The following is a 25,932-nucleotide window of genomic DNA, read 5'->3' as shown; positions in this document are numbered from 1 at the left end:
TCCTCTGGTCTAATGAGAGCAGGTTGGTTTGTGGGAGGTCTTGGTAGGAGGTGGGGGAGAGGGCATTGAGCCATGCTATCACTGGGCCACACCAATGTTTTAGCAAGCGGGAATTTACATGTCATTTGAATAATTCATGCTGCCAGAACAGTAATCCAGTGAGGCAGTGTGTTGCAAAGCCAACATGCAAATAGTGTTGCAGACTATTTTTCCTCTGGTTTGCCGTGCCAGTATGTTCCTCTGGACCTGAGGTGACTGCTGCCTTGACCAGACTTGACCCCTGAAGTGACTGTTGTTCCTTTCAACTGTAGAAAAGAAAAGTAAATTATATATATTTTAACCTTGATCTTGTCGCAGCCTACACAACTGTCTTGCTGTTTAAGCGTAGGTGGGGGCAGAGTTGTTTTGAGTGTTTCGGTGGTCACAGTCAAGGAACAGACTGTATTTAGACCAGGGACGGCACAAAGCAACCACATCTGAACTACCAGACACAGAGCAGCAACAATAACACACTACAGTGATTCGAGTGTGCTTTAACAACAGTAGGTTACTGTTCAGAGCATCGCTGGACTCTAATGGCTGATATGCAGTTCCATTGAGGAAACTGCTTTATAGAAAGACAGAAACGTTGTCATCTCTCTCCTTCTTGTTTTCCAGTCTTCCGGGAATGCCCCTGTACTTACTCTGGATAAGAGCGTCTGCTAAATGACTAAATGTAAATGTAGTTCACAACATCCTCTTACAAGGACACATGCGCACACACACAGATGCACACACACACACGCACACAAGCCGTCTTGCCACACACACACAGACTCTCACAAAGACCACACACACGCACACACAGGCTTCCATTCACTCACTTCTGGTAAATGCACCATATTTCAGGAAGCGTCTACAAATAGACTGGTCTGACTGTAGTCCCAGGCTGTACTTTGTGACTGTAGTCCCATGCTGTACTTTGTGACTGTAGTCCCATGCTGTACTTTGTGACTGTAGTCCCAGGCTGTACTTGTGACTGTAGTCCCAGGCTGTACTTGTGACTGTAGTCCCAGGCTGTACTTTGTGACTGTAGTCCCAGGCTGTACTTTGTGACTGTAGTCCCAGGCTGTACTTTGTGACTGTAGTCCCAGGCTGTACTTTGTGACTGTAGTCCCAGGCTGTACTTTGTGACTGTAGTCCCAGGCTGTACTTTGTGACTGTAGTCCCAGGCTGTACTTTGTGACTGTAGTCCCAGGCTGTACTTTGTGACTGTAGTCCCAGGCTGTACTTTGTGACTGTAGTCCCAGGCTGTACTTTGTGACTGTAGTCCCAGGCTGTACTTTGTGACTGTAGTCCCAGGCTGTACTTTGTGACTGTAGTCCCAGGCTGTACTTTGTGACTGTAGTCCCAGGCTGTACTTTGTGACTGTGGAGGAAGTTAGACCCAGCGAGCAGCTGTCTGTCCCGCCCTCTGCCACGTCAAACGGCTGCAGCACGCAGAGAAGCCCAATCCTTCTCACCAAAGTTATTCCAAGCAGCATACCTTCTTCTCTCCCTGGAGGTCTACACTGAATCACAATCAGCCTGGCCCACTGCAAGAGGAAACACCAGGGGAGGGTGTGGTGTGTCAGGAGAGCCGTGGAGATTCATACTCCAACTAATGGGCGATGTCATCTCGTAATGCAAGTGGGGGAATCTGTGGTGTGTGCCAGATTAACTCAGTTTAACAGGTGAAAAGAAAGTTTTAATATGCCGCTTGTCATTTACAATTTCCAGATTGTCTTGGCTCTCGATCGGGGGGGGGGGGGGTGAGGTACAGGGGGGGGGGGGGGGGGGGGGGGGGAGTTGTGGGGGGGGGGGGGGGGGGTGGACAGGAGGGCAAGGGGGGGCCGGGTGGGGGGGCGCTCAAAATAGGTGATGGGAGAGGGGCCAGCTCAGTTTGACTTCTATAGATGGAGAAGATCGCTGGCAACACGAGCAAAAATAAAGGGCTAGAGAAATGCAAGAGAGATCTCACTTACTCGCTCAAGGTCAAACTACTCTAACGTCAGCTGTTTCTCTTTGTGTGTGTGAGTGTGTGTGTGTGTGTGTGTGTGTGAGGCAGGCCTATAGGTGTTTATATGTGCAAACGTGTAAACAGGCTGAAATATTATCAACGACCTTGAGGCTATTTCCATTCTCTCGCTCCTTCCCTCAGTCAGACACATTTAGGGCCTTTTTCCTTGGGATCAGAGGTGGTAACAGGTTTGTTTAGCTGTGTTTACCCTCTGAAACCCTGTAGCCATTTTGGTAGCTGTGAACTTAATTGGTTTAACATTTTCTCCTCTTGGACGCTGTGATTAGTGAACTTACCCAGGTCTCCGCTGGACTGAGGCCTGTTATTCGCTGCAGACCTGATAATTTGAGTCTTCATATTGGAGCCCAAATGCCAGTGAGGCACGAAAAGGTTGTTTTAATTAGACCCTGGCATTGGGAGCCTTTCTCAGACACCTCATCTGTTGTCTATAAAACCCTTAGCCCCAAAAACCGCTTGACGTTTCCTGAAAAAAAATAAAGAATCCTGACTTAAATTGCTTGCATTATAAACTTATCTGGCTCTCCCTGTGCCTCGTTTTACGGCCAAATTGGTTCCCCATACTTTAATTTACCTCACTTAATAGCCACTTGCAAATTGAAATGAAAAGAGAGTCTAAATGAATGTGGATTTTTCCCTTTAAACCAACATCTCCTCAGTGCAAAGCTGCTACAGACATGCTTCTAGGTTTTGATCTGGTCTGAACTTCGAAAACAGCAACGCAAAAACAATGTATTCAGTTAGCCAACACTTATCCAGAGGGATGTACGACACGGGGGAATTTGAGCCTGAGACCTTGATCTGCAGTCAAATGCTCTAACCACTGAGCTACACCTATCCCCTGGTTCTACGCTTATCAGCAGCAGCCTGTACGTCTAACTGAACCACCTCCCGTGAGCGCTGCTAGAGAGGTGGGGTGCTAGAAACCCAATCTTATCTGCTCTGTTTCTCTATCTCTGTTTGTTTCTGTTAACCCTCCAAGTGTGCGTGTGTGTCCCAGAGTTGTGTGTGTGTCCCAGAGTTGTGTGTGTGTGTCCAGAGTTGTGTGTGTGTGTCCCAGAGTTGTGTGTGTGTGTGTGTGTGTGTGTCCCAGAGTTGTGTGTGTGTGTGTGTGTCCCAGAGTCGTGTGGTGCCGTGTATCTGTCACTGGTACCATATGCTAGACCTGCCGCGTATCTCCTTCCACAGGTAGCGAGCTGCGCTGGGAAGCAAGCTCATCAATCATTCATCAAGGCCTACTGGTGTTAGCAACAGAGTAAACACAGCCGATCACATTATGTCCTACAAGAGCTACAAGGCACATTTATCCTGTTACCTAATTTATTGTGCTTTTGAAATGCACATACTCCTTTACTGTAGAGTAGCTGCAGGGTTTTTGAATCCAAGGCTTGCCATTTCCAAGGCCTGCATACATTCTCTTATTTCCTGTCAAGGTTTCTCAGAGTCACAGGTTGTGGAATGGAACACACTATTTTATATATTTCAGTTTACAGCTTTTTTTGGACAGTTAGTTTGAGGGAGAGGGGGACAGGGAAAGGGGGAGAGGGAGAGAATGCAGCAAATTTGACCGGGTTCGATTCCAGCATCGGGTCACGTGTTCCCTTGCGGTAAGGCACCAGCCTGTGTACCCAATGAGTCACCAGGGCGGACCCCAACACGCTACTTCAAATTTTTAAATTGCTGTTATCGTACTATGGAACGACTGACGTAACTGTCCGTTGTTTGAATCCTCGTGTGACTAAACTACACAGGAAACGAAAGGCCAACACATCGATTCACATTCCTTTGTTGAACCGAAATCGGTAACCTATCGAAAACTGTGACCAGGGGTCGCTGTTTAGCGACACCGGCGACAGTTCAGCAGTTTTTACGTAAATGAACGTCTGTATGGTGGTTGTTCCCATAGACGTGATAGCTAGCATGGAAAACACCTCGGCCTGGTTGTCTGAAGACCTCCATGTTTTTTCAGTGGTTGTCAAGGCTATGCGTTGCTAAGGCTTTGTTGTGCTTCCGTACGCTGTTTAAGATAACGGTGGAGATCACCTAACTGCAAGGACGAATAAGACATGGCTGTGTCCAAGTAGTCAACGAAGCAATCGGACGATTTTGGATGATTCTGCTAGTAGCTACTGTAGGACAGATTTTTTATTTGATCTATTTTGAAATTGAAAAGACAAGTATACAAAATGTAGGCACATATTCATCTTAATGGTATACAACACCATCATCTTAATAAAATAAAATTGCTAATTAAAAAAGGCATTCTTTCTTAAAAGTTCACCATACAAATTGACAGTTGTTTAGACCACCCGAAGACTATCTGATCTAGTAGTAGTCAGGCTCTTCAGAGTTCATTTACAGACGACCACAATCATTTCTCCTTTCTGTTCCCCAGTCCACAGACAGCGCAGTGTGGTGAGTTTCAATAACTCATCGTGGTAATGAATCACTAGTAAGACATTATATAAATGTTCAGATATCTCTGGAAAGCTACCAGAGTTTACGTGCTAAATCATGTTACTAGTAGTAGCTAGCAATTAGTTCCAGATTGGGGGTTTTCCAGTAAGTGGGTGGATCAGGGCAGCTTCTGTAAGTGTACAATTAACCAACCCGAAACAAAGAAGGATAGAGAGGCAGGGAGAGAGATTTACCCAGAAGCTTTGTTAGTAACACATGTTTACGACTGCAGAGTCGTGCGTTTTCAGTTTACAGTTAATTAAATTGTTTTCGAGGGTCAGTGTTTTGGCTGGCGCAGCATGTTGAGTGTGACTGGAAAAGTGTTGTGGCTGGAGGGGGTAATGACAGGGTGAGGGATGGAGGTAGAGAGAAATGGGGGAGGGAAAGAGGGATGGAGGAGAGAAAGAGGGATGGATAGAGGGAGGAAGGGAAGCCTGTGGTACTGGTTGGAAGGGGGGACAGGTCTTGGCCTACACACAAAGTGAACCCTGTCACACCACGGCTGGTATGTACACAGGATGAAACAGGCTTTGACCGTGTTGTTCTGTGTGGCTTTGGAGAGTTCCTGGAACCCGACCAGAAACGTGTCTGTCTAGTAGTTTGTATCTGATGTGTGGAGATTGATTTGGAGGGCGTGCAGACAGATTGTGGACATGTGGAAGAGAAGGAGAGACAGAGAGTGGAGGGGGGGGGGAGGAGAAGGAGAGAGAGAGAAGGAGTGAGGAGAGAGGACCTGGTACATTGGCTATCACAACAAAACCGGATGTTATTTTCTCTCTTGGGGTTTTCACATGTTCCGTCGCTTGTCCCTGCTGGTTACCAGCCCGCTTTTAAAGAGCGCGTCAGCAGTTTGCACAGCTGTGGAGAGTAAGGGATCAAGCCCTGCCTCTCTGGATTACCTCATCTTTTATAGAGGCCTGGACTGAAACACGAGGTGAAAACTGACTCCATGATGGTTTTTGTCATGCATGGCTTCACCAGACCTTGAGGCCTTCGCAGGGTGTAGGGCTGATACGGGTGTTGAGATGGTGTTAGGGCTTGTGTTAAAGACGGGGTTTAAACTAGTTTTGAGTTTGAAAGGATCCAACCCTAGGTCTCCCACACCCTTTCTTCGAAGCCACTCCCCATCACCTGACCAGCCAGATACCTGAGGAGGAGGAGGATGAGAAGGAGGATGGTGATTAGGAGATGATGATGATGATAAGGGTGATGATGAATGTGGGGGTTCTTCCAGTTCTTCGGAGTGTTTGTGGAGTTTCCCCCCTTGTCTTCTTCGATCTGTGGGCATCTGAAAAGTCTGTCTGACAGTCAAGAGGGCTGTGCTGACAGTACCAGGTGCCTATCAAGAGGGCTGTGCTGACAGTACCAGGTGCTTATCAAGAGGGCTGTGCTGACGGTACCAGGTGCTTATCAAGAGGGCTGTGCTGACGGTATCAGGTGCTTATCAAGAGGGCTGTGCTGACAGTACCAGGTGCTTATCAAGAGGGCTGTGCTGACGGTATCAGGTGCTTATCAAGAGGGCTGTGCTGACGGTACCAGGTGCTTATCAAGAGGGCTGTGCTTGACGGTACCAGGTGCTTATCAAGAGGGCTGTGCTGACGGTATCAGGTGCTTATCAAGAGGGCTGTGCTGACGGTATCAGGTGCTTATCAAGAGGGCTGTGCTGACGGTATCAGGTGCTTATCAAGAGGGCTGTGCTGACAGTACCAGGTGCTTATCAAGAGGGCTGTGCTGACGGTATCAGGTGCTTATCAAGAGGGCTGTAACCAAGACGACGTCAATCCAGTTTCGAACCCGTTCTGTGTTCCAGTGAATAATGCAGTGGACTGCGAGAGCGTGTGGGTTACAGATGCTGGATTCGACTCTGTTCTTTCCACACCGAGGCCGTCTTTTACCACAGGCTTTTCTCTCAGTGCTGACTGATCATGCCAGGCACATCCTGGTATCTGCAGCATGCCCATGTTGAGTCTAAAGGCCGGTGTTGAACTGAAGTCCTTTCAGAAAACACCTCTGACCTCTGAACCCTCCCGGTTATGTCGGCCTTCTTGTCGGGTATTTCCGCTGAGCTGATTGGATGTCCACTCTATACCCAGCTCTCCTCTGTCCAGACCATGTGACCTCGGGGGGTCTCAGTGAAGCCTATTATGGAGCTTGAGATCATAGCCTTGAATAAAAAATGCCCATATAGATCATTTATCATCTCGGTTCCAGCAGGTCAGTGGCAGGGTCGTTTCTCATTCGTTCTCTTGCATAACTCGACAGTAATGCAAACAAATGAAAACAAAAACTCTGAATTTTCTTTAAAATGTGAATTATCTGTACAGCCGTGTCAGGCTTTATAATGTATCAGTTTTTTACCCCAGTTTACTGTTTAGCTTGTCTCAGCAGGCGAAAAGGCTGTGACTAAAGCCAGATTTATGATATCTAATACCACATTACTTAAAGCGTTTGGTGTTCCCTACGCTTGCTTAGCCTTCTCATGCTGACTTGCACTAACGTAATTCAAAATGGATCCAGTAATGTCAGTTACTGGAATCTTGCCTCGAATACCAAGGGGACGTGTCACTTTTCCACCGTCTGTGCGATGAGTTTGATGTGGTGGAGGTGGTTGGGGGACAGTTGAGCCCTGGTTGTTCAGTACCTCAGGTGGTTGGGTGTAGCTCAGTGGGTAGAGCGTTTGAGTGGGTAGTCGTGGGTTCAAATCCCCCCATGTGGCGCTTTGGATAAAAGCACCTGCTAAATGAATAGCCTACATGAATGTTTGACTGAATACTTCATTGTGTAATTTATGCAGTATAGAGAGGCAGAATAGTGAGTAACATGTTTGGCTATTTAGCCAAACACGTTACTTCGTACTAGTTCTGGCTAGGTTACCTAACGCAGAGTTCATACCTAGGTCATGAAAGCCATCTCGACTCTCCCAGAAGAATTTGGCTCTTTCCATGTAGCCTCCTGTTGAGTCACTGTTTATCCAAGCTGGGTGTGAAAAACTCTGTTTTATGGTTCATCCCTCGGCTGAACATGAGGCTCTCCCCTTTGATCGTTTCAGCTTCTCACCCAGGGGCGGTGACGGGTTTAGTTCTGGCCTGTATTTGTTTGCAGTGTGAGTGAGTGTGTGCAAGCGTGTGTGTGTGTGTGTCTGCCCACCCACAACCATGTCCATGTCTGTGTGTGAGGGTGTGTGAGGTGTGTGAGGGTGTGTGAGGGTGAGTGTGTGTGTGTGTGTCCACCCACCAGCACGTCTGCAGCAGACCCCAGCCGTCTTGTGGGATATCAGATTAGCAGATGTTGGCTGAGACGTCCTCCCTCCTTCCCTGGGTTTGTGGGAGACTTTCCCAAAGACAAGGTCATCCAGGAGAGGTCCTCCATGTTGTCTGGAACCTGCCCCTTCCTCTCTACTGTCCCCAAACACAACACTGTGCCTCAGCCCTGACCAGCAAGAAGAGAGGGAGGAAGATGGGAGGAGGGAGGGAGGGAGGGACAAAGATGGGGGGAGGGATGCAGAGGAAGAGGGAGGGAGGAGTGAGGAAGGGAGACGTCTGTCTGAGGGGAAGAAACCGTCTGGTGAACTCGGTGACCAAGGAAAGCATCACAGTCCACCAGGATGCAGCCAACACACACGGCACGAGCTGGAGGCGATTGGCTGGAGGCGATTGGCTGGAGGCGATTGGCTGGAGGCGATTGGCTTGAGGCGATTGGAAACAAATTGCATTTTCTCAGCGTTTTCTAAAATGAAAATCTAACCCACATCAGTTTTTTTCGGAAGCAAAAAATATTTTATTTAGGGTGGATTCTACTTCTGCCAGGGTTTGTGTGTGTGTGTGTGTGTGTGTGTGTGTGATAGTCTGTGTATTTGTGTGTGCAGCCAGTTTGGGCTGGTTACATTACATTTGGACAATTAATTCATTTAGTACATTTTGTGTGACAAAGTGACAAATAAATAGTCTAGTGCATGTAAGTACAGCACAAAATCAAGGATCAGTGTGGCATAGTTATAACAACACATTTCAACACAGTACAAACCTAACGTCTCAGCTACAATATCACATATGACAATGTTTTCGTGTCACTGTCCTATCTAAAGTGCAGCTTGCAGCTGTGTCGTAGGTGCAGTCTCTTATGGGACAGTAGCATCAGTTACCTCACCCCTGGTGAGGCAGTTACCTGATCCCAGGTAAGGCAGTTACCTGACCCATGGTGAGGCAGTTACCTAACCCCTGATGAGGCAGTTACCTGACCCCTGATGAGGCAGTTACCTGACCCCTGATGAGGCAGTTACCTGACCCCTGATGAGGCAGTTACCTGACCCCTGATGAGGCAGTTACCTGACCCATGGTGAGACAGTTACCTGACCCCTGATGAGGCAGTTACCTGACCCCTGATGAGGCAGTTACCTGACCCCTGATGAGGCAGTTACCTGACCCCTGATGAGGCAGTTACCTGACCCCTGATGAGGCAGTTACCTGACCCATGGTGAGGCAGTTACCTGACCCATGGTGAGGCAGTTACCTGACCCCTGATGAGGCAGTTACCTGACCCCTGATGAGGCAGTTACCTGACCCCTGATGAGGCAGTTACCTGACCCCTGGTGAGGCAGTTACCTGACCCCTGATGAGGCAGTTACCTGACCCCTGATGAGGCAGTTACCTGACCCCTGATGAGGCAGTTACCTGACCCATGGTGAGGCAGTTACCTGACCCCTGATGAGGCAGTTACCTGACCCCCTGGTAAGGCAGTTACCTGACCCCTGATGAGCAGTTACCTGACCCCCTGGTGGGGCAGTTACCTGACCCCTGATGAGGCAGTTACCTGACCCCTGGTAAGGCAGTTACCTGACCCCCTGGTGGGGCAGTTACCTGACCCCCTGGTGGGGCAGTTACCTGACCCCCTGGTGGGGCAGTTACCTGACCCCTGGTGGGGCAGTTACCTGACCCCTGATGAGGCAGTTACCTGACCCATGGTGAGGCAGTTACCTGACCCCTGATGAGGCAGTTGACCCCTTGGTGGGGCAGTGCCTTGCTCAGATCTGCAGAGGGCTGTTGGCATCTGTTCTCTCTAGTGTGCTTTGGTGAGTGTGTGTGTGTGTGTGTCCTGCCATCTACTATAGTTCCATGTTTTAACTCTACACATAGCATTTGACAAAGCATGGCAATTAGTGTTGCGATACCAAAACGACCCTTTTAAAATAGACCCCCCTCCCGGCCTTCTCCGCTTTTCAGAGTAGGCTAATCTGCACGCCAAGAAAAATGCAGTGTGGTATTTAGGTGGCAGGCAGGCAGAGTAGGAAACCTTAGAAGTGAAGCGTTGCATTCAGGGATTGTTTGAAAGGGGGGTACAGACCCATACTGGCAGCTCAGAATGCTCTTTGAAGATCTGTCATCCCGTTCCTCTCTACCCCTCCCTCCCTCTCTACCCCTCCCTCCCTCCCTCTCTACCCCTCCCTCCCTCCCTCTCTACTCCTCCCTCCCTCCCTCTCTACTCCTGCTCCCTCCTCCCCTCCCTCTCTCCTCTCATCCCTCCCTCTCTCCTCTCATCCCTCCCTCCCTCCTCTCATCCCTCTCTCCTCTTTCCTCCCTCCCTCTCATCCCTCCCTCCCTCCTCTCATCCCTCTCTCCCCTCTTTCCTCCCTCCCTCTCATCCCTCCCTCCCTCCTCTCATCCCTCTCTCCCCTCTTTCCTCCCTCCCTCTCTCCTCTCATCCCTCCCTCCCCTCCTCCTCTCCCACACTGCAAGCTTCTTTTCCACAGCAATCTATGTTCCTCATAAACCTTTTGAACTGGGTGATATTTCAGAAGGCCAGTGGGGACAAACATGGGGCCGTTCTATCCCAGCTGAGTCTCATCCCTCTGCAGCACGCATCCTCAGACACAACACACTGAATCTTGACTATACTGGGAGCATGTGACACTGTGGATAACTGGGTATGACAGGAGCGTTATGCCTTGATTTGGGCCGTGGGGTGATCCTGGCTCTGTGGCCAGGCCTCTCCGCTCTCAGACTAGAGAGCAGACGCCAGTGTTGTTCTTGTGCTGTTGATGTTGGACTCTCTCTCTCTCTCTCTCCCTCTCCCTCTCCCTCTCCCTCTCCCTCTCCCTCTCTCCCTCTCCCTCTCCCTCTCCCTCTCCCTCTCCCTCTCCCTCTCCCTCTCCCTCTCCCTCTCCCTCTCCCTCTCCCTCTCCCTCTCCCTCTCCCTCTCCCTCTCCCTCTCCCTCCTCCCTCTCCCTCTCCCTCTCCCTCTCCCTCTCCCTCTCCCTCTCCCTCTCCCTCTCCCTCTCCCTCTCCCTCTCCCTCTCCCTCTCCCTCTCCCTCTCCCTCTCCCTCTCCCTCTCCCTCTCCCTCCCTCTCCCTCTCCCTCTCCCTCTCCCTCTCCTCTCCCTCTCCCTCTCCCTCTCCCTCTCCCTCTCCCTCTCCCTCTCCCTCTCCCTCTCCCTCTCCCTCTCCCTCTCCCTCTCCCTCTCTCTCTTTCTCTTTCTCTCTTTCTCTTTCTCTCTGTGTGTGTGTGTGTGTGGAAATTGGGGCCGTCAACTGCTGTCAGATCCTGGAATTTCCCAAGCGCCCACATGTTTGTCTGGAAAGCTGATATGTGTATAATCTTTATGTAATACCCTCATGTTTGACTAAAAGTGAGCCCAGTTCTGCTTCACTTCGACAGTCAATTTGAATCAGCTTGATGTTTACGCCAGAAGTTTCCCTCGGAAGGGGCTGCCACCTAACTTGGAACAGCATAACAATTGAGTGAAAGTGGATATCTAGTTCATTTTCAGTCATGTTTCATTCCCCTCGGGATATCCCCACACTCCAGCAGTCCATCATCATCTATCTGACTGGAACATGACGTGTGAGTGAGTCCTCCATCTTTGGTCACTGAGACTGAGGCCTAGTCTCAGTGACAGGTGTCTGGTGGCTGAGCGGTTAGGGAATTGGGCTAGTAATCTGAAGGTTGCCAGTTCGATTCCCGGCCGTGAAAAATGACGTTGTGTCCTTGGGTAAGGCACTTCACCCTACTTGCCTCGGGGGGAATGTCCCTGTACTTACTGTAAGTCGCTCTGGATAAGAGCGTCTGCTAAATGACTAAATGTTAAATGCTAGCCAGCCAGCCAGTGGAGGGCCTGGTGTTGACCGTGCAGAGACCTACACCCAGTCCACACCTCAAACTGGACAGCTGCTGCTGCTGGTGTCACGAACACCCAGAGGGGCTGGAGAGAGAGAGTCAGGAGGAACACAGCCAGAGCGAGAGCCTCGATGTCCTGCAGGTGCCAAACAGGCAGTTAACAGCATTTGGGATCTATTAGTTTGGTCTGGTGAGGGAGCTGGATGAGGATGCATGTGTGAGTTACAGCTTAGACTGCAGTATCTCAGCCAGCAGCTCTGAATTAGCTAACTGAGAACCAGGCAGACTGTCTGTCTGTCTGTGTGTGTTGACAGATAATAATAATATGTAAATGCAAAAGTACACACATCCGTCACTCAAGTAGAAGTACAGATACTGTCATACTGTTTTGAAAATATTTGTTCAAAATATTTAGTGAACATATTTGTTGTAAAAAAACAACAGATCAACACACATCCTTCGATATTTGTACTTTTACAATATTGTTGAAAATATTTTGGGAAAATATTTTATATTTAGAAAAATATATATTTTTCAACCTTTCAAAACACGTGGGTCGGGCCTTTCTTTGATGCTGTCTACGTTCCTCTGAATACAGTCCTCATACCTTGTTTAGTTGAGGTCATGTTAAGTGCACTGTATGAAACCGTATGAATATTCAGAAGTAACCGTATGAATATTCAGAGCTCTGCCTGAGGACCGAATGTATTTACCAACCCCTCCCCTCTTCCCCTCCTCCCCTCCCCTCCTCCCCTCTTCCCCTCCCCTCCTCCCCTCCTCCTTTGGTATTAATAGTGCTTGTCCTATGAGGGTTTGGGATGCTTGTTATAACCTTTAGTTTCCCTCCTGGCTATCGCCTGCGGCCGTTTGAACGGTGTTATTAGACAGGCTGGACCCCCCTCCTCCCCCAGCAGCTCCCTCCTCCCCCCTCCCTCCTCCCCCAGCAGCTCCCTCCTCCCCCCTCCCTCCTGACTTCATATACCCACTGCTGACACACACACACACACACACACACACACTTAGAGGAGCCTTCCTGCTGTATTTTTACGACAGGCTCCCCATGTAATTGATGCTGTCGGAAAAAAACAGCTGAATAACTGACGTGAGGAAGGTTCCCTTACACATGCACACACATGCACACAACATCCATACAAACACACACACATGCACACACACACACATGCACACACACACACACATGCACACACATGCGCACACACATGCACACACACACACACAACATCCATACATGCACACACACACACACCTCTCGGAACGTCCCTCCTCCTGACATCAGAAGGTGTATTTAGACTTCAGGACCATTTGTCACTCAGAGATATACACGCTCTGAGAAAACCTGGGTAAAAATACCCGTTCAAACCTCCTCCGTTCCTGTGTTTCTCCCCCCGGGCTCCACAGCAGCCTGGGCCCAGCCTGCCGCTCCACCACGACAGCCTGTGGCCTGACAGGAAGCAGGGGAATGGCATAGCAGAAGTATAGAGGTGCTCTGTCTTTCTGCCGAACCTCATACCACTGCCTGGCAGGATAATGACCGTGTTTCTGTTCTCCTGAGACGCTGTTTAACACCCTCGCTCTCCTGGGGTCGTCCTGGGAGGACTGGCCCTGTTCTTGGTACCTGGGTCTCGCTGACCGTGTAGGCTAGCCAGGAGTGTAGCCTGATATCTGACCCCTGCAGGACATGCTCTCACGTTACCTTGGACAGGAACACCTTAGGGTCCAGTCTTGCATGTTAACCTTTGACCTGCAGGGCTTGGCACGTAGGCTAGCCAGCAGCTAAGTCTGACCCCCCCCTGACCTCCATTGCTATATGTGGTGTAGTGTGATATGATGGTATATTGATGCGGTGTGTTGACATGCCGGGTGTAGTCAGCGTGTGTGTGTTCTCTGTGCAGGGCTCCAGAGATCATCCTGGGTCTGCCGTTCTGTGAGGCCATAGACATGTGGTCCCTGGGCTGTGTGATCGCTGAGCTGTTCCTGGGCTGGCCCCTCTACCCTGGAGCCCTGGAGTACGACCAGGTAACCTCTCTCTTTCCTCCCTCTCCTCACCTCCCCCTCTCCTCACCTCCCTCTCTCCTCACCTCCTCCCTCTCCTTCCTTCCTCCCTCACTCTTCGGTTGTGTCCTCCTCTTCCTCCTCTTGTATCAGTCCTCTTCTCCAGCTGAATGCTCTCCTCTCCTGCTGTGTTCCTCCTACTCTCTCTGTTCCCAGGCTGAGTCACCATCCGCTTTGACTCATCTCCTCTTCTCTCCTCCCTTATCCCCCCCCCCCTTCACCTCTCCTCTCTCCTCCCCCCTCATTCCCTCCTCTTCTCTCCTCCCTTATACCCCCCATTCACCTCTCCTCTCTCTCCTCCCCCCTCATTCCCTCCTCTTCTCTCCTCCCTTATCCCCCCCCTTCACCTCTCCTCTCTCTCCTCCCCCCTCATTCTTTCCACTTCTCTCCTACATTCTACTCTCTTCTCCCTCCTCCTCCCTTTGCTCTCCCTCCTCCCTAATTCTCCTCTCGTATTTGAGTAAGTTAGTTAAACACTATAATATCACAGGTTATTTACACTAATAAGCATTCTTATGTTTCCTTGTGTGTTAGGTGTTATAATAAGGTGTTATAATAAGGGTGTAGTAATCACAGGGAAAATAGGATGGTGTGGAATAGTGAGTAGAGAGAGGCAGGAGGAGGGCTCCAGAGAGAGGGAGAGGAAGGAGAGTGATGTGCAGGGTGGGGCGGAGGTGATGGGCGGGGTGGGGCGGAGGTGATGGGCGGGGCGGCGCGGAGGTGATGGGCGGGGTGGGGCGGAGGTGATGGGCGGGGTGGGGCGGAGGTGATGGGCAGGGTGGGGCGGAGGTGATGGGCAGGGTGGGGCGGAGGTGATGGGCAGGGTGGGGCGGAGGTGATGGGCAGGGTGGGGCGGAGCTGATGGGCAGGGTGGGGCGGAGGTGATGGGCAGGGTGGGGCGGAGCTGATGGCAGGGCTGGCGGAGGTGATGGATGTGGCTGCCCAGGGTAAGACAGAGAGAGACAGAGACAGAGCGACAGAGACAGACTACAGATAAACAGCAAGTGATGGAGTCTTTCCACCTATTCATGAAGTCTTGAGACATTCAAACAGAGAGGGCTTTTTAATTGGTTTGAAGTGATATTCAGCTCCTGAATTTGCAGAGCTCTCTACCCCACACACACACACACACACACACACTCCTGCTCTTAGGGTGGGTTTGGGTTTATGTGGTTATATATGACCTCCCCCCCCCCCCCCCGGCCCCTAGGTGTGGTGACGGGGGCCAGGGGGCGGGGCTTAGTCACCCCACCTTCCCTCACTCCCCTAGATAGGGTCTGTTCCACACCACACAGCACAAAGTATTTATACTCCTCCTACCCTCAGACCCTCAGTCACTAAGGCAGGCTGGTGGCTCGCCTTTATCTTTCCCCTATCAACATCTGTGTGTGTGTGTGTGTGATTGTCTTTGAAACATCTTTGGCACCAGTCCAGATTCTGTTATCAAGGACTGATTGCTGCAAGGATCTCGGGAATGTCCCCAGGTTGCACCTCCCTCTCTCTCTCCCTCCCTCTCTCCCCCCTCCTGGCGTAACTCTTGCATGGTTATGAGGGAGGTTGGCATCATCAGAGCAGTGGTTTGTCTCCCAGCGCTGCAGCAACATGCCTTCTGGAAAACATGTGGGTTCCCCCAAACACACGAACATCATGTCTATGCACGTACACACACTCACCTTTGCGCATGCTTGCTGTCTTAGTTGTCATCCGCAGTGTGCGGTAATGTGCCACCACACCGTCACCTTAGTGACATTCATCAGAGCCCTGGATGGAGGAAGAGAGGGGAGAGGAGGAGAGGAGAGGGAGGCGAGGAGAGCTGCCCATGATTGATTACAACCTACTAATGACCTCCAGTCCCCTACACCAGGAGGGAGAGAGGGAGGAGGGAGAGAGGGAGGAGGGAGAGAGGGAGAGAGGGAGAGAGGGAGGAGGGAGGGAGGGAGGAGGGAGGGAGGGAGAGTTGAGAGGGGAGGAGGGAGGGAGGGAGAGAGAGAGAGAGAGAGAGAGAGAGAGAGAGAGAGAGAGAGAGAGAGAGAGAGAGAGGGGGGGGGAGGAGGGAGGGAGAGTTGAGAGGGAGGGATAGAGGGATAGAGGGATAGAGGGAGAGAGGGAGAGAGGGAGGGAGGGAGGGAGGGAGGGAGGGAGGGAGGGAGGGAGAGAGGGAGGGAGGGAGGGAGGGAGGGAGGGAGGGAGGGAGGGAGAGAGGGAGGGAGGGAGAGAGGGAGGGAGGCGTGTCTCATGAAGAAGAGCTGATTTAAGGCTGCCGGGAGGAATGCGTCAGGATATTAATGATCATGTCCGACCTCATGGCAGCAAGATGAGATTAGCTCTGTGATGCCTTCAGAATGGCAATGAATATACTCATCCCTACCTAGCCTCCCACACACTGGTGCCACACACACACACACACAGGACTGTAGATGGAGCAACGTGTGGGCTCCAAAGATAACACACACACACACACATGCACTCAGAAGGATGTTTACTGTGACCTCTGACCTCTCCTGGCTGTGTGTGTCCTCTGCTCATCGGCAGACAGCTCAGATGTTTCTCATAGTCCTCCTCTGTGTCCTGGATCTGTCTCGCTCGCTCTTCCCTCTCTCCTCACCCCTCCTCTCCCCTCTCCTCTCCCCTCTCCTCACCCCTCTCCCCTCCTCTCCCCTCTCCTCCTTGCCCCTCGTGTCTCCTCTGCTCGTCTCCTTAATCCATGTGATGTGGGAAAGAGACAGGGAGAGAGACAGGGAGAGAGACAGGGAGAGAGACAGGGAGAGACAGACACGTGTATCTTCTTGTGGGTCTGTCTCATGGTATCTGTCCCAGTCAGGGTGTTTCCATTCTGTGCCGGGTCCTGGGTGCAGTCTTTCCCCCTGGGTCTTAAAGGGAGTGGGGTGTGTGCCAGGCCTGTGGACAGGAGGGTTAACAAGTCAGCGCTGTGTTGTTGGAAGCCAAGCTGTTAATCCAGACGTTGTTTGCATAAGAAAGCTGGTCAACAGTGAACCAGACCTCTACCACGGCCTCTACTGCAGCCTCACACACGGCCTCTAATGCAGCCACACACACAGCCTCTACTGCAGCCTCACACACGGCCTCTACTGCAGCCTCACACACAGCCTCTACTGCAGCCTCACACACGGCCTCTAATGCAGCCTCACACACGGCCTCTACTGCAGCCACACACACGGCCTCTACTGCAGCCACACACACGGCCTCTACTGCAGCCTCACACACGGCCTCTACTGCAGCCACACACACGGCCTCTACTGCAGCCACACACACGGCCTCTAATGCAGCCTCACACACGGCCTCTAATGCAGCCTCACACACGGCCTCTACTGCAGCCACACACACGGCCTCTAATGCAGCCTCACACACGGCCTCTAATGCAGCCTCACACACGGCCTCTACTGCAGCCACACACACAGCCCCTACAAGGCTAGTTAGGAAAGCCCCTGTCCAGGGCCAAGGAGATCATAGTTCCCTTCGCATGTCTCCCTCCACCTCCCCATCTCCCCCCCTCCCCCCCCCCCAGTACCACTCAGCCTCTAATGGATGTTTTCTCTTACACCTCTATGTGACTGACGTCAGACACGCCTCTCTCTCCTCTGCCTCTCGCCTGCCTCTCTCCCCCCTCCTCTCCTGCCTCCTCTCTTGTAAACCTGATCCAGTTATTATCTCTCTCAGAACAGCTGACACACACACACACACACACACACGTACACACACACACAGCTTGGCACACGTTATGTGACTGTAGAGGCCCTGACCCTCTCACACACACACACACACACACACCAAGCATGCGCTGTCACACACACCCACTCACACACTCAAAACAAATGCATCCAGTCACACATCAGTGCTACAGATGGGATTTACCGCCCTCACTTTGGTAACAACCATCTCCAAGGTCATGTGACACACACACTGCACCCACACCAAACACACTCTCACACACACACAGACAGTCAGCTGTGGAGTGCTGTTGAAGCTGGGTTGTTGGTGTGGCTGTGGGAGGGGCAGGTCATTCACAGAACTGACCCCTGACCCCTGACCTGGATGTGAAGACTGAACGCTGTTATGTTCACATTACAGTGTTCTTCTTACCTCAACACCTGTCAACACAAAATGACACATTCTTCCTTCCACCCCTCCCTCCCTCCACCCCTCCCCTCCCTCCACCCCTCCCCTCCCTCCACCCCTCCCCTCCCTCCACCCCTCCCTCCACCACTCCCTCCATCCCTCCCTCCACCCTCCCTCCACCCCTCCCTCCCTCCACCCCTCCCTCCACCCCTCCTTCCACCCCTCCCTCCCTCCACCCCTCCCTCCACCCCTCCCTCCAGATCCGCTACATCTCCCAGACGCAGGGTTTACCGGGGGAGCACCTGCTGAATGTGGGGACAAAAACATCTCGCTTCTTCTGCAGAGAGTCTGACTCCCCCTACGCAGCATGGAGACTGAAGGTACACACACACACCACACACACACACCCAGAAACACCCCACCATCAGACTCACCACTCCTCACAATCACACACACACACACACACACACACACACACACACAAGGCTAAAACACTCCCTCTGCTGACCTTTGATCCCAAACCCCCCTTTAGATACACACTGATGTTGAAAAGCGTCTGCGTGCCTCATATAGTCCCCCCTGCACACACTGACATCCTGTCCGAACCCTCCCAAACACAGCTCCTAAACTGCCCTCTCTCACCTACCCTCTTCACAAACACACCTCCATGAGCTGACCCATCTTGCCACAGATTAAAACCTGGTTTGCTAATTAAAGGAACTGATTTCTCGACCATAATGACAGACAATCTGTCGAGAGCAGGCTGTCAACAGAGCTGAATACAGGTTGTGCTCCTCCCGTAGAGATCAGTGAGAATCTGAGTTTTAGTGTACGTGTTCCGTGTTTTGTGTTGTCTAACTGTGTCTCCTGCAGTCCACAGACAGCCACGAGACCGAGACAGGGATGAAATCCAAGGAGGCCAGGAAGTACATCTTCAGCTGTTTGGATGACATAGCGCACGTAAGTCCACAACACAGGAAGTACATCTTCAGCTGTTTGGATGACATAGCGCACGTAAGTCCACAACACAGGAAGTACATCTTCAGCTGTTTGGATGACATAGCGCACGTAAGTCCACAACACAGGAAGTACATCTTCAGCTGTTTGGATGACATAGCGCACGTAAGTCCACCACACAGGAAGTACATCTTCAACGGTTTGGAGGACAGGAAGTGAGCAATTTCCCACAGGAAGTGCTTGCCTCATTCTATCTTCGAAGTTATGAATGCAGACCCAAGAGGTTACCGGTTCAAATCCTTCCCTGTGTGTCGCTTTTGACAAAAGCCAAGTGAGGACGTTACTTTATAACATTAACCTGACAGGAAGTGGACTGTCAGGTGGTTGCAGGATATAGAGCACCTGGTGGGAGACAGGAAGTGAGTGTTCAGCGGTAGTAGTGATGGCGTCATGCCGACCGCGTATCGTTACCGGGGAGGAAAAACCACGAGACTCGTCGTCAGACGCAGAGACCGACGAGATGCTTTTGAATAATTTTTTCTCCCTGTTCGTTGTTGAAACAGTCACAGGAAGTTCCTTAGCAGACAGATGGCTGGATGTTCCCTCCCTGTTGCCAAGCAGAACAGAGGGAAGCTGGAGAAATGAGGGTGGTGATTCATGAGAGAAAAAACTCAGTTTTTCAAAATGTTAACCTTTTGATAAACGCCTCCGCTATGGTTTTAGCTGAGGCCTCAATGAATCCGTTCTCAAATGGTACTTACCCTCACATCCGTACAAGGAATAAAGTTTTAAAGTTCAGTGTGTGTTATGTGGCTGGCTGAGTGTGTTATGTGGCTGTGTGGGTGTTTATGTGGATGTCTGCTTGTGTACGTGTGTGTGTGTATCGACACACACTTAGCAGTGATTCCGTGTGTCCTTTCCCAGGTGAATTTGGTGCTGAACCTTGAAGGTAATGACCAGCTTGCGGAGAAGGGTGACCGCGGGGAGTTTGTGAGCCTGCTGAAGAGGATGCTGATGATCGACGCCGAGCAGAGGATCGTCCCTGCAGACGTCCTCAGTCACCCGTTTGTCACCATGCAGCACCTGCTCGACTTCCCCCATAGCAACCAGTGAGTCTGCTGTTCCCATTGGCTTGCACAGGAAAACAGCCACCAGAATACCAGTCGTATTGATTGAATAGATTTTCCGGATTGGATTTGATCTCCCTTCCCCTCATCCCTCTCTTGTCACCCTTGGCCTTTTCCTCCCCCTCCCCTCTCATCCCTCCCCTCTCCTCCTCCCCTCTCCTCCTCCCCTTTCCTCCCCTCCCCTTTCCTCCCCTCCCCTTTCCTCCCCTCTCCTCCCCTCCCCTCCCCTCTCCTCCCCTTTCCTCCCCTTTCCTCCCCTTTCCTCCCCCTCAGGGTTAAATCATGTTTCCACATCATGGATGTGTGTCGCTCTCGTCCTGGTGTCTATGACTCTGTGAACCGGAACAAAGCCCCGTTCCTCCGCCCGGTGACCTCCGCCGCCACCCTGACGGGGCCCTTCAGCAAGATGGCCGGCGTCCACACACAGGTCAGCCTCCGTGTCACTTCCTGTCTGCTGAGGCGTCCACACACAGGTCAGCCTCTGTGTCACTTCCTGTCTGCTGAGCAGGAAGCAGGAAGGACTCTGGATTGACTACACAGCTAGACTTCTATGTGTTGGGTGGATGGATACAGTAGTCTGCTGTAGTATACAGAGCGCCTATACTGCAGTTGTATATGACATGTATAAATATTAGAAACTGTGTGTATGCACAACTAGTCTTGCATTTCCTGTCTGTATAAAGATCCCCCCACACACGTACACACACGCGTGCACAGAGACACACACTGAGACACACACTGAGACACACACTGAGACACACACTGAGACACACACTGAGACACACACACAGAGACACACACACAGAGACACACACACAGAGACACACACACAGAGACACACACACAGAGACACACACACAGAGACACACACACAGAGACACACACACAGACACACACACACACACACACACACACGTACACAGACACGCACCCGCCGTTCTGCATGTCAGCCGGTTGCGTCTCTCCCCCGTTTCCACGGCAACCGGGCGACGTCACGGCAACGACGCAAGTGTGTCTCGTTGCCTAGGGAAACGGATGAGTTGACCCTCTTAAACGACAGATCTGATCGTGTTACAGAGATGGGTTAGTGTTGGGGGGGGAAAGGGGGGGGGGAGACGGGGGGAGAGAGAGACAGGGAGACAGGGTGAGACAGGGAGAGAGAGTGAGACAGGGAGAGAGAGGGAGGGAGGGAGAGAGAGGGAGAGAGAGAGAGAAATCCACTCACATTTCAGTTTGCTGCCGTTAGTTAACATCCTTCCTCTTCCAAGAGGAGAGAGAGAACCCAGAACAGTGTTCAGGCCTCTCTGAGTGAGGGGTCTGGCTAGCTGCTCTGTGTGTTGAGGGGTCTGGCTAGCTGCTGTGTGTGTTGAGGGGTCTGGCTAGCTGCTCTGTGTGTTGAGGGGTCTGGCTAGCTGCTCTGTGTGTTGAGGGGTCTGGCTAGCTGCTCTGTGTGTTGAGGGGTCTGGCTAGCTGCTGTGTGTGTTGAGGGGTCTGGCTAGCTGCTCTGTGTGTTGAGGGGTCTGGCTAGCTGCTCTGTGTGTTGAGGGGTCTGGCTAGCTGCTCTTTGTGTTGAGGGGTCTGGCTAGCTGCTCTGTGTGTTGAGGGGTCTGGCTAGCTGCTGTGTGTGTTGAGGGGTCTGGCTAGCTGCTCTGTGTGTTGAGGGGTCTGGCTAGCTGCTCTGTGTGTTGAGGGGTCTGGCTAGCTGCTGTGACTAGGGGGAAGCTTTGTTGGCCTACTTCCTGTTTTACAACTCCTGTGATCGTTGCCAGGTCACACCGGGGTGCCCTCTGACCCCAGGTCCACGCTGCCCTCTTTGTTAAATCCTGGTGTGTGTGTGTCAGGAAGGGCGCCGTCTGGTGGAGCTCTGGTGTTACTGCGGACGTTTGTTTTCTGGTTTCAAAGTAATTAGAGGCGGTTTTGACCTCGACAAGGTGTAAGTGGAGCTGAGTGTTTCCAGATACTCACTTCCACTCTCCGCTCCCCCCCCCAGGCTCTAGCCCCCTCCGCCCCCTCCGTGATGCATCCTGGGATACCTCTGCAGACAGGAAGTGGCCAGTTTGGGTGCAACGAGTCGTTCCCGCAGGCTCTTATCCTGTGCCCCCCCCTCCAGGGTAAGAACTGACACTCCACCCCTCATGATGAAGTGTCCTCTCCACCCAGTGCTGCGTCCAGCCGCCAGCCAGGAATGATGGGCTTCCTCCCTCCCCCCTCCCTCCCTCCCTCACCCCTCCCTCCCTCCCTCACCCCTCCCTCCCTCCCTCACCCCTCCCTCCCTCACCCCTTCTCTCTCTAGGGATCCCCAGCAGTGTGGCCAAGCCGACTGGCTATTCTGTCCGCATGGAGACGGCTGTTCCCCTGGTAACCCAGGCCCCGCCCATCCAGCCCCTGCAGATCAGAGCCGGGGTCATTACACAGGTGAGGCGAGGGGGAAGAGGAGAGGGAAAGGAGGGAGGGAGAGATGGAGAGAGAAAGATGGGGAAGAAGGAGGAGAGAGAGAGAGAGGGAACCATTGCTGTACAGCTCCAGTAGAAGCTTACCTTCCCTGACATGATCAGCCAATAACACAGAGAGAGTGGTTCTAATGATATATATCATCCACGTGCTGTTTGTTGCTTAATGATAAGCCCTGCCCCTGTTTGCTCTGGCCCCTCCCCCTCAGCAGGCCTGGTCCAATCGGGCGCAGCAGATCCTGGTTCCTGCCTGGCAGCAGGTGACCCCCGTGGCCCCTCCCACCACGCTGGCGTCCGACTCTACTGCCCCCCAGAGGCTGGGAGACTGGGGGTGAGGATGGAGGGACCTGTCTGTCTGTGTCTGTCTGTCTGTCTGTGTCTGTCTGTAGATGTCTGTCTGTCTGTAGATGTGTCTGTCTGTGTATATATGTGTCTGTCTGTCTGTGTCTGTCTGTAGATGTGTCTGTCTGTGTCTGTCTGTAGATGTCTGTCTGTCTGTAGATGTGTCTGTCTGTCTGTAGATGTTTGTCTGTGTCTGTCTGTCTGTAGATGTGTCTGTCTGTCTGTCTGTATCTGTCTGTCTGTGTGTATGTAGATGTCTGCCTGTCTGTGTGTGTGTAGATGTGTCTGCCTGTCTGTGTGTGTGTGTGTGTGTGTGTGTGTGTGTGTGCATGTATGTGCACTTCTGTCTGTGTATAAAAAGGCTGACTTTTAATGACACTTGCATGACATCTTTACGTTGTATTCATTTAGCAGACGCTTTAAATCCAGACTTGGTTCGTAGCTAGACCTTGGGTGTCAGTATTCAGTCTGCAGTGGACTGAATACTGACTGGTGCTTTTGGACACAGTCTGGTGGGTCACAACAGAACCAGTTCAGGTTTCCAACAATTTTTCCACCTAAATGATGTTGCCATGGACTCTCTGTTGCCATGGACTCTCTGTTGCCATGGACTGTGTTGCTATGGACTGGTCTCTGCTGCGTATTGATGACTCATGTCCTCGAGTGAGTGAGATCACAGCATATTATGTCACTAATGCTGGAACTGTGTCTGTGTGTGTGTGTGTCTGTGACTGGCTGAGTTAAAGCAATTTTACTGCAGTTCAACAGGTCGTAGGTTTGAATCCCCCCACCAACACCTTCATTTCACTTTTGGTCAAAGCATCTGCTAAATGAACCCGCAACTATTATTGATAACGATGATCATCGTTGGTTCATCTCACACTCTGGCCTGTCGTTGCAGGAAAGTGCGTCCCCATGGCAACCATTACAACTCCATGATGCCCCACCCCCAGAGGCTCATCACCAACCAGATGACCATGTCCGCCCACCAGCCAATCAGCATAGGCATCGCTCACGTAGTGTGGCCACAGCCTGCTGCCAACAAGAGAAACAAGCCCTGCGCCACCAGGTACACACACACACACACACACACACACACAAACACACAAACAACATCCATACACACACACACACACACAACATCCATACACACACACACTGCTAACCCCTTACCGTGGTGTCTCTCCAGGTCCAACACCTTCTCCCTCCCCACCAACGCCCCCAGCTCGACCTGCCCCTCCCCCAAGATGGCCGACGCCCCCCAGAACCTGCAGGAGGCGGGGCCGGGGGCGCAGCCTGTCTCTGGGGAGGCGGTGCCGGAGGCGGAGCCTAGCTGCTGTAAGGCGGAGGCTGAGTCTGGGAGAATGTCATCGTCTCAGCAGCAGCGGCCGACCCTGACGACCTCTGACCCCTGCAGCCCTGCCGCCAGCATCATCAGCATCAGCAGCGAGGAGGAGGAGGAGGAGGAGGAGGAAGGCTCACAGAGACACTTACTGGAGTGAGTGGAAACTAGCGTCCTGTAACAAGCTGAACCTTGTCTGGGGCACCGCTGGCCCGAGACTCATCTGGTCACTTCTCTCCTCTGTTTCCTCCCGTGTGTGTTGTGTGGTGTGTGTGTGTGCGTGCGTGTGCAGGTGTAAGGGCAGTGTGGAGTGTGAGGCGTGTCAGAGCACCGTGAGCATGGAGAGAGTGTGTTCTCTCAGCAGCCCAGACAGCACGCTCAGCACCAGCTCCTCTACCTCCACACAGTCCCACAGCTCCCCCTGCAAGCAGCCCAACAGGTACACACACACACACACACACACAGTCCCACAGCTTCCCCTGCAAACACCCCAAAAGGTACACACACACACCCTCACTCACATTGCTTCATCCTCACCTCTGGGTGTGATTGCTCTGGTCTGGTCCCCATCCTCACCTCTGGGTGTGATTGCTCTGGTCTGGTCCCCATCCTCACCTCTGGGTGTGATTGCTCTGGTCTGGTCCCCATCCTCACCTCTGGGTGTGATTGCTCTGGTCCCCAGCATGTCTGATGACGAGCAGGAGAGCGGCTCCCCGGCCTCCGACTCGTCCGGCCGCGGCCGCGCCAGCCCCTTCGTCCCGCGCCGCTACGTCTCCAACGGCAACCAGGCCGGCGAGCCGCGGGTGGCGTGCGTCGCCCCGGTGACGGAGGGCAGCAGGCCGGTCGTCAGGACAATGGTGGTGCCGCCCATGAGGAACAACAACCCCAGAGACACGCTGGGGAACACGGGTGAGACGCGCTCTGAACACACACACACGCGCTCTCTGAACACACACTGAACGCAAACACACACTGAACACACACACACTAGGGCTAGGCGATATATCGAATATTGGCGATAATATCGCAATCATTTTGATGATAATGTAAAATTTGAAAATACTGTGAATAAAAAATAAAAAAACACACTCAAACTCTGACAGTGTGACACACGGAATAGACGTTGTCCCCCAACACACACACACATCCAGAACAAACATACCAGTACACAAACATAAAGTACACGACTCCCCCCCCCCCGTGTGAGAGAGGCGAGGGTGTGAGGTCACTTCCTGTGCTGCTGTGTCCCCCAGAGCCTGGTTCCCGGGGCCAGACCCCCCCTCCTGCCGCCCCAGGGGCCCGCAGGTGACTATCATACCAGCAGCTGAGCTCTGGATGGTGTTTGTTTTCTCTCTCCTCTCCTCCACCCAGTGGGCCCACTGGCTCCTCCCTGCTGTGGAGAGCCTGGCTTCCACCTGGGGGCTCCTGTGTGGGGGCCCCTGTGTGGGGGGCCCCTGTGTGGGGGCCCCTGTGTGGGGGGCCCCTGTGTGGGGGCTCCTGTGTGGGGGCTCCTGTGTGGGGGGCTCCTGTGTGGGGGGCTCCTGTGTGGGGGGCTCCTGTGTGGGGGCTCCTGTGTGGGGGGCTCCTGTGTGGGGGGCCCCTGTGTGGGGGCTCCTGTGTGGGGGGCTCCTGTGTGGGGGGCTCCTGTGTGGGGGGCTCCTGTGTGGGGGGCTCCTGTGTGGGGGCTCCTGTGTGGGGGGCTCCTGTGTGGGGGGCTCCTGTGTGGGGGCCCTTGTGTGGGGGCTCCTGTGTGTGGGGGCTCCTGTGTGGGGGCCCCTGTGTGGGGGCTCCTGTGTGGGGGCCCTTGTGTGGGGGCCCTTGTGTGGGGGGCCCTTGTGTGGGGGGCCCTTGTGTGGGGGCCCCTGTGTGGGGGCTCCTGTGTGGGGGCCCCTGTGTGGGGGCTCCTGTGTGGGGGGCCCCTGTGTGGGTTGTGTGAAGCGCC

The 25,932-nt window shown here is 52.6% G+C and overlaps 1 protein-coding gene across 1 annotated transcript in view; it reads left to right on the top strand.

The window, feature by feature from the left end:
- Positions 1-25,932, top strand: part of LOC136955494 (homeodomain-interacting protein kinase 3-like) — a 45,307-nt gene that overhangs the window by 17,633 nt on the left and 1,742 nt on the right. Inside the window, 12 exon segments of the mRNA XM_067249208.1 lie at positions 13,536-13,659; positions 18,033-18,152; positions 18,646-18,732; positions 19,654-19,838; positions 20,130-20,283; positions 21,847-21,967; positions 22,150-22,271; positions 22,516-22,637; positions 23,550-23,717; positions 23,838-24,146; positions 24,283-24,429; positions 24,673-24,899. Coding sequence (XP_067105309.1) covers positions 13,536-13,659; positions 18,033-18,152; positions 18,646-18,732; positions 19,654-19,838; positions 20,130-20,283; positions 21,847-21,967; positions 22,150-22,271; positions 22,516-22,637; positions 23,550-23,717; positions 23,838-24,146; positions 24,283-24,429; positions 24,673-24,899 — 1,886 coding nt within the window.

This window comes from Osmerus mordax, chromosome 13 (genome assembly GCF_038355195.1).
Source record: "Osmerus mordax isolate fOsmMor3 chromosome 13, fOsmMor3.pri, whole genome shotgun sequence".
In the NCBI taxonomy this organism is placed as follows: Eukaryota; Metazoa; Chordata; class Actinopteri; order Osmeriformes; family Osmeridae; genus Osmerus; species Osmerus mordax.
Note: the sequence above shows the minus strand (reverse complement) of the source record. Positions and strands in the feature narration are given on the sequence as shown.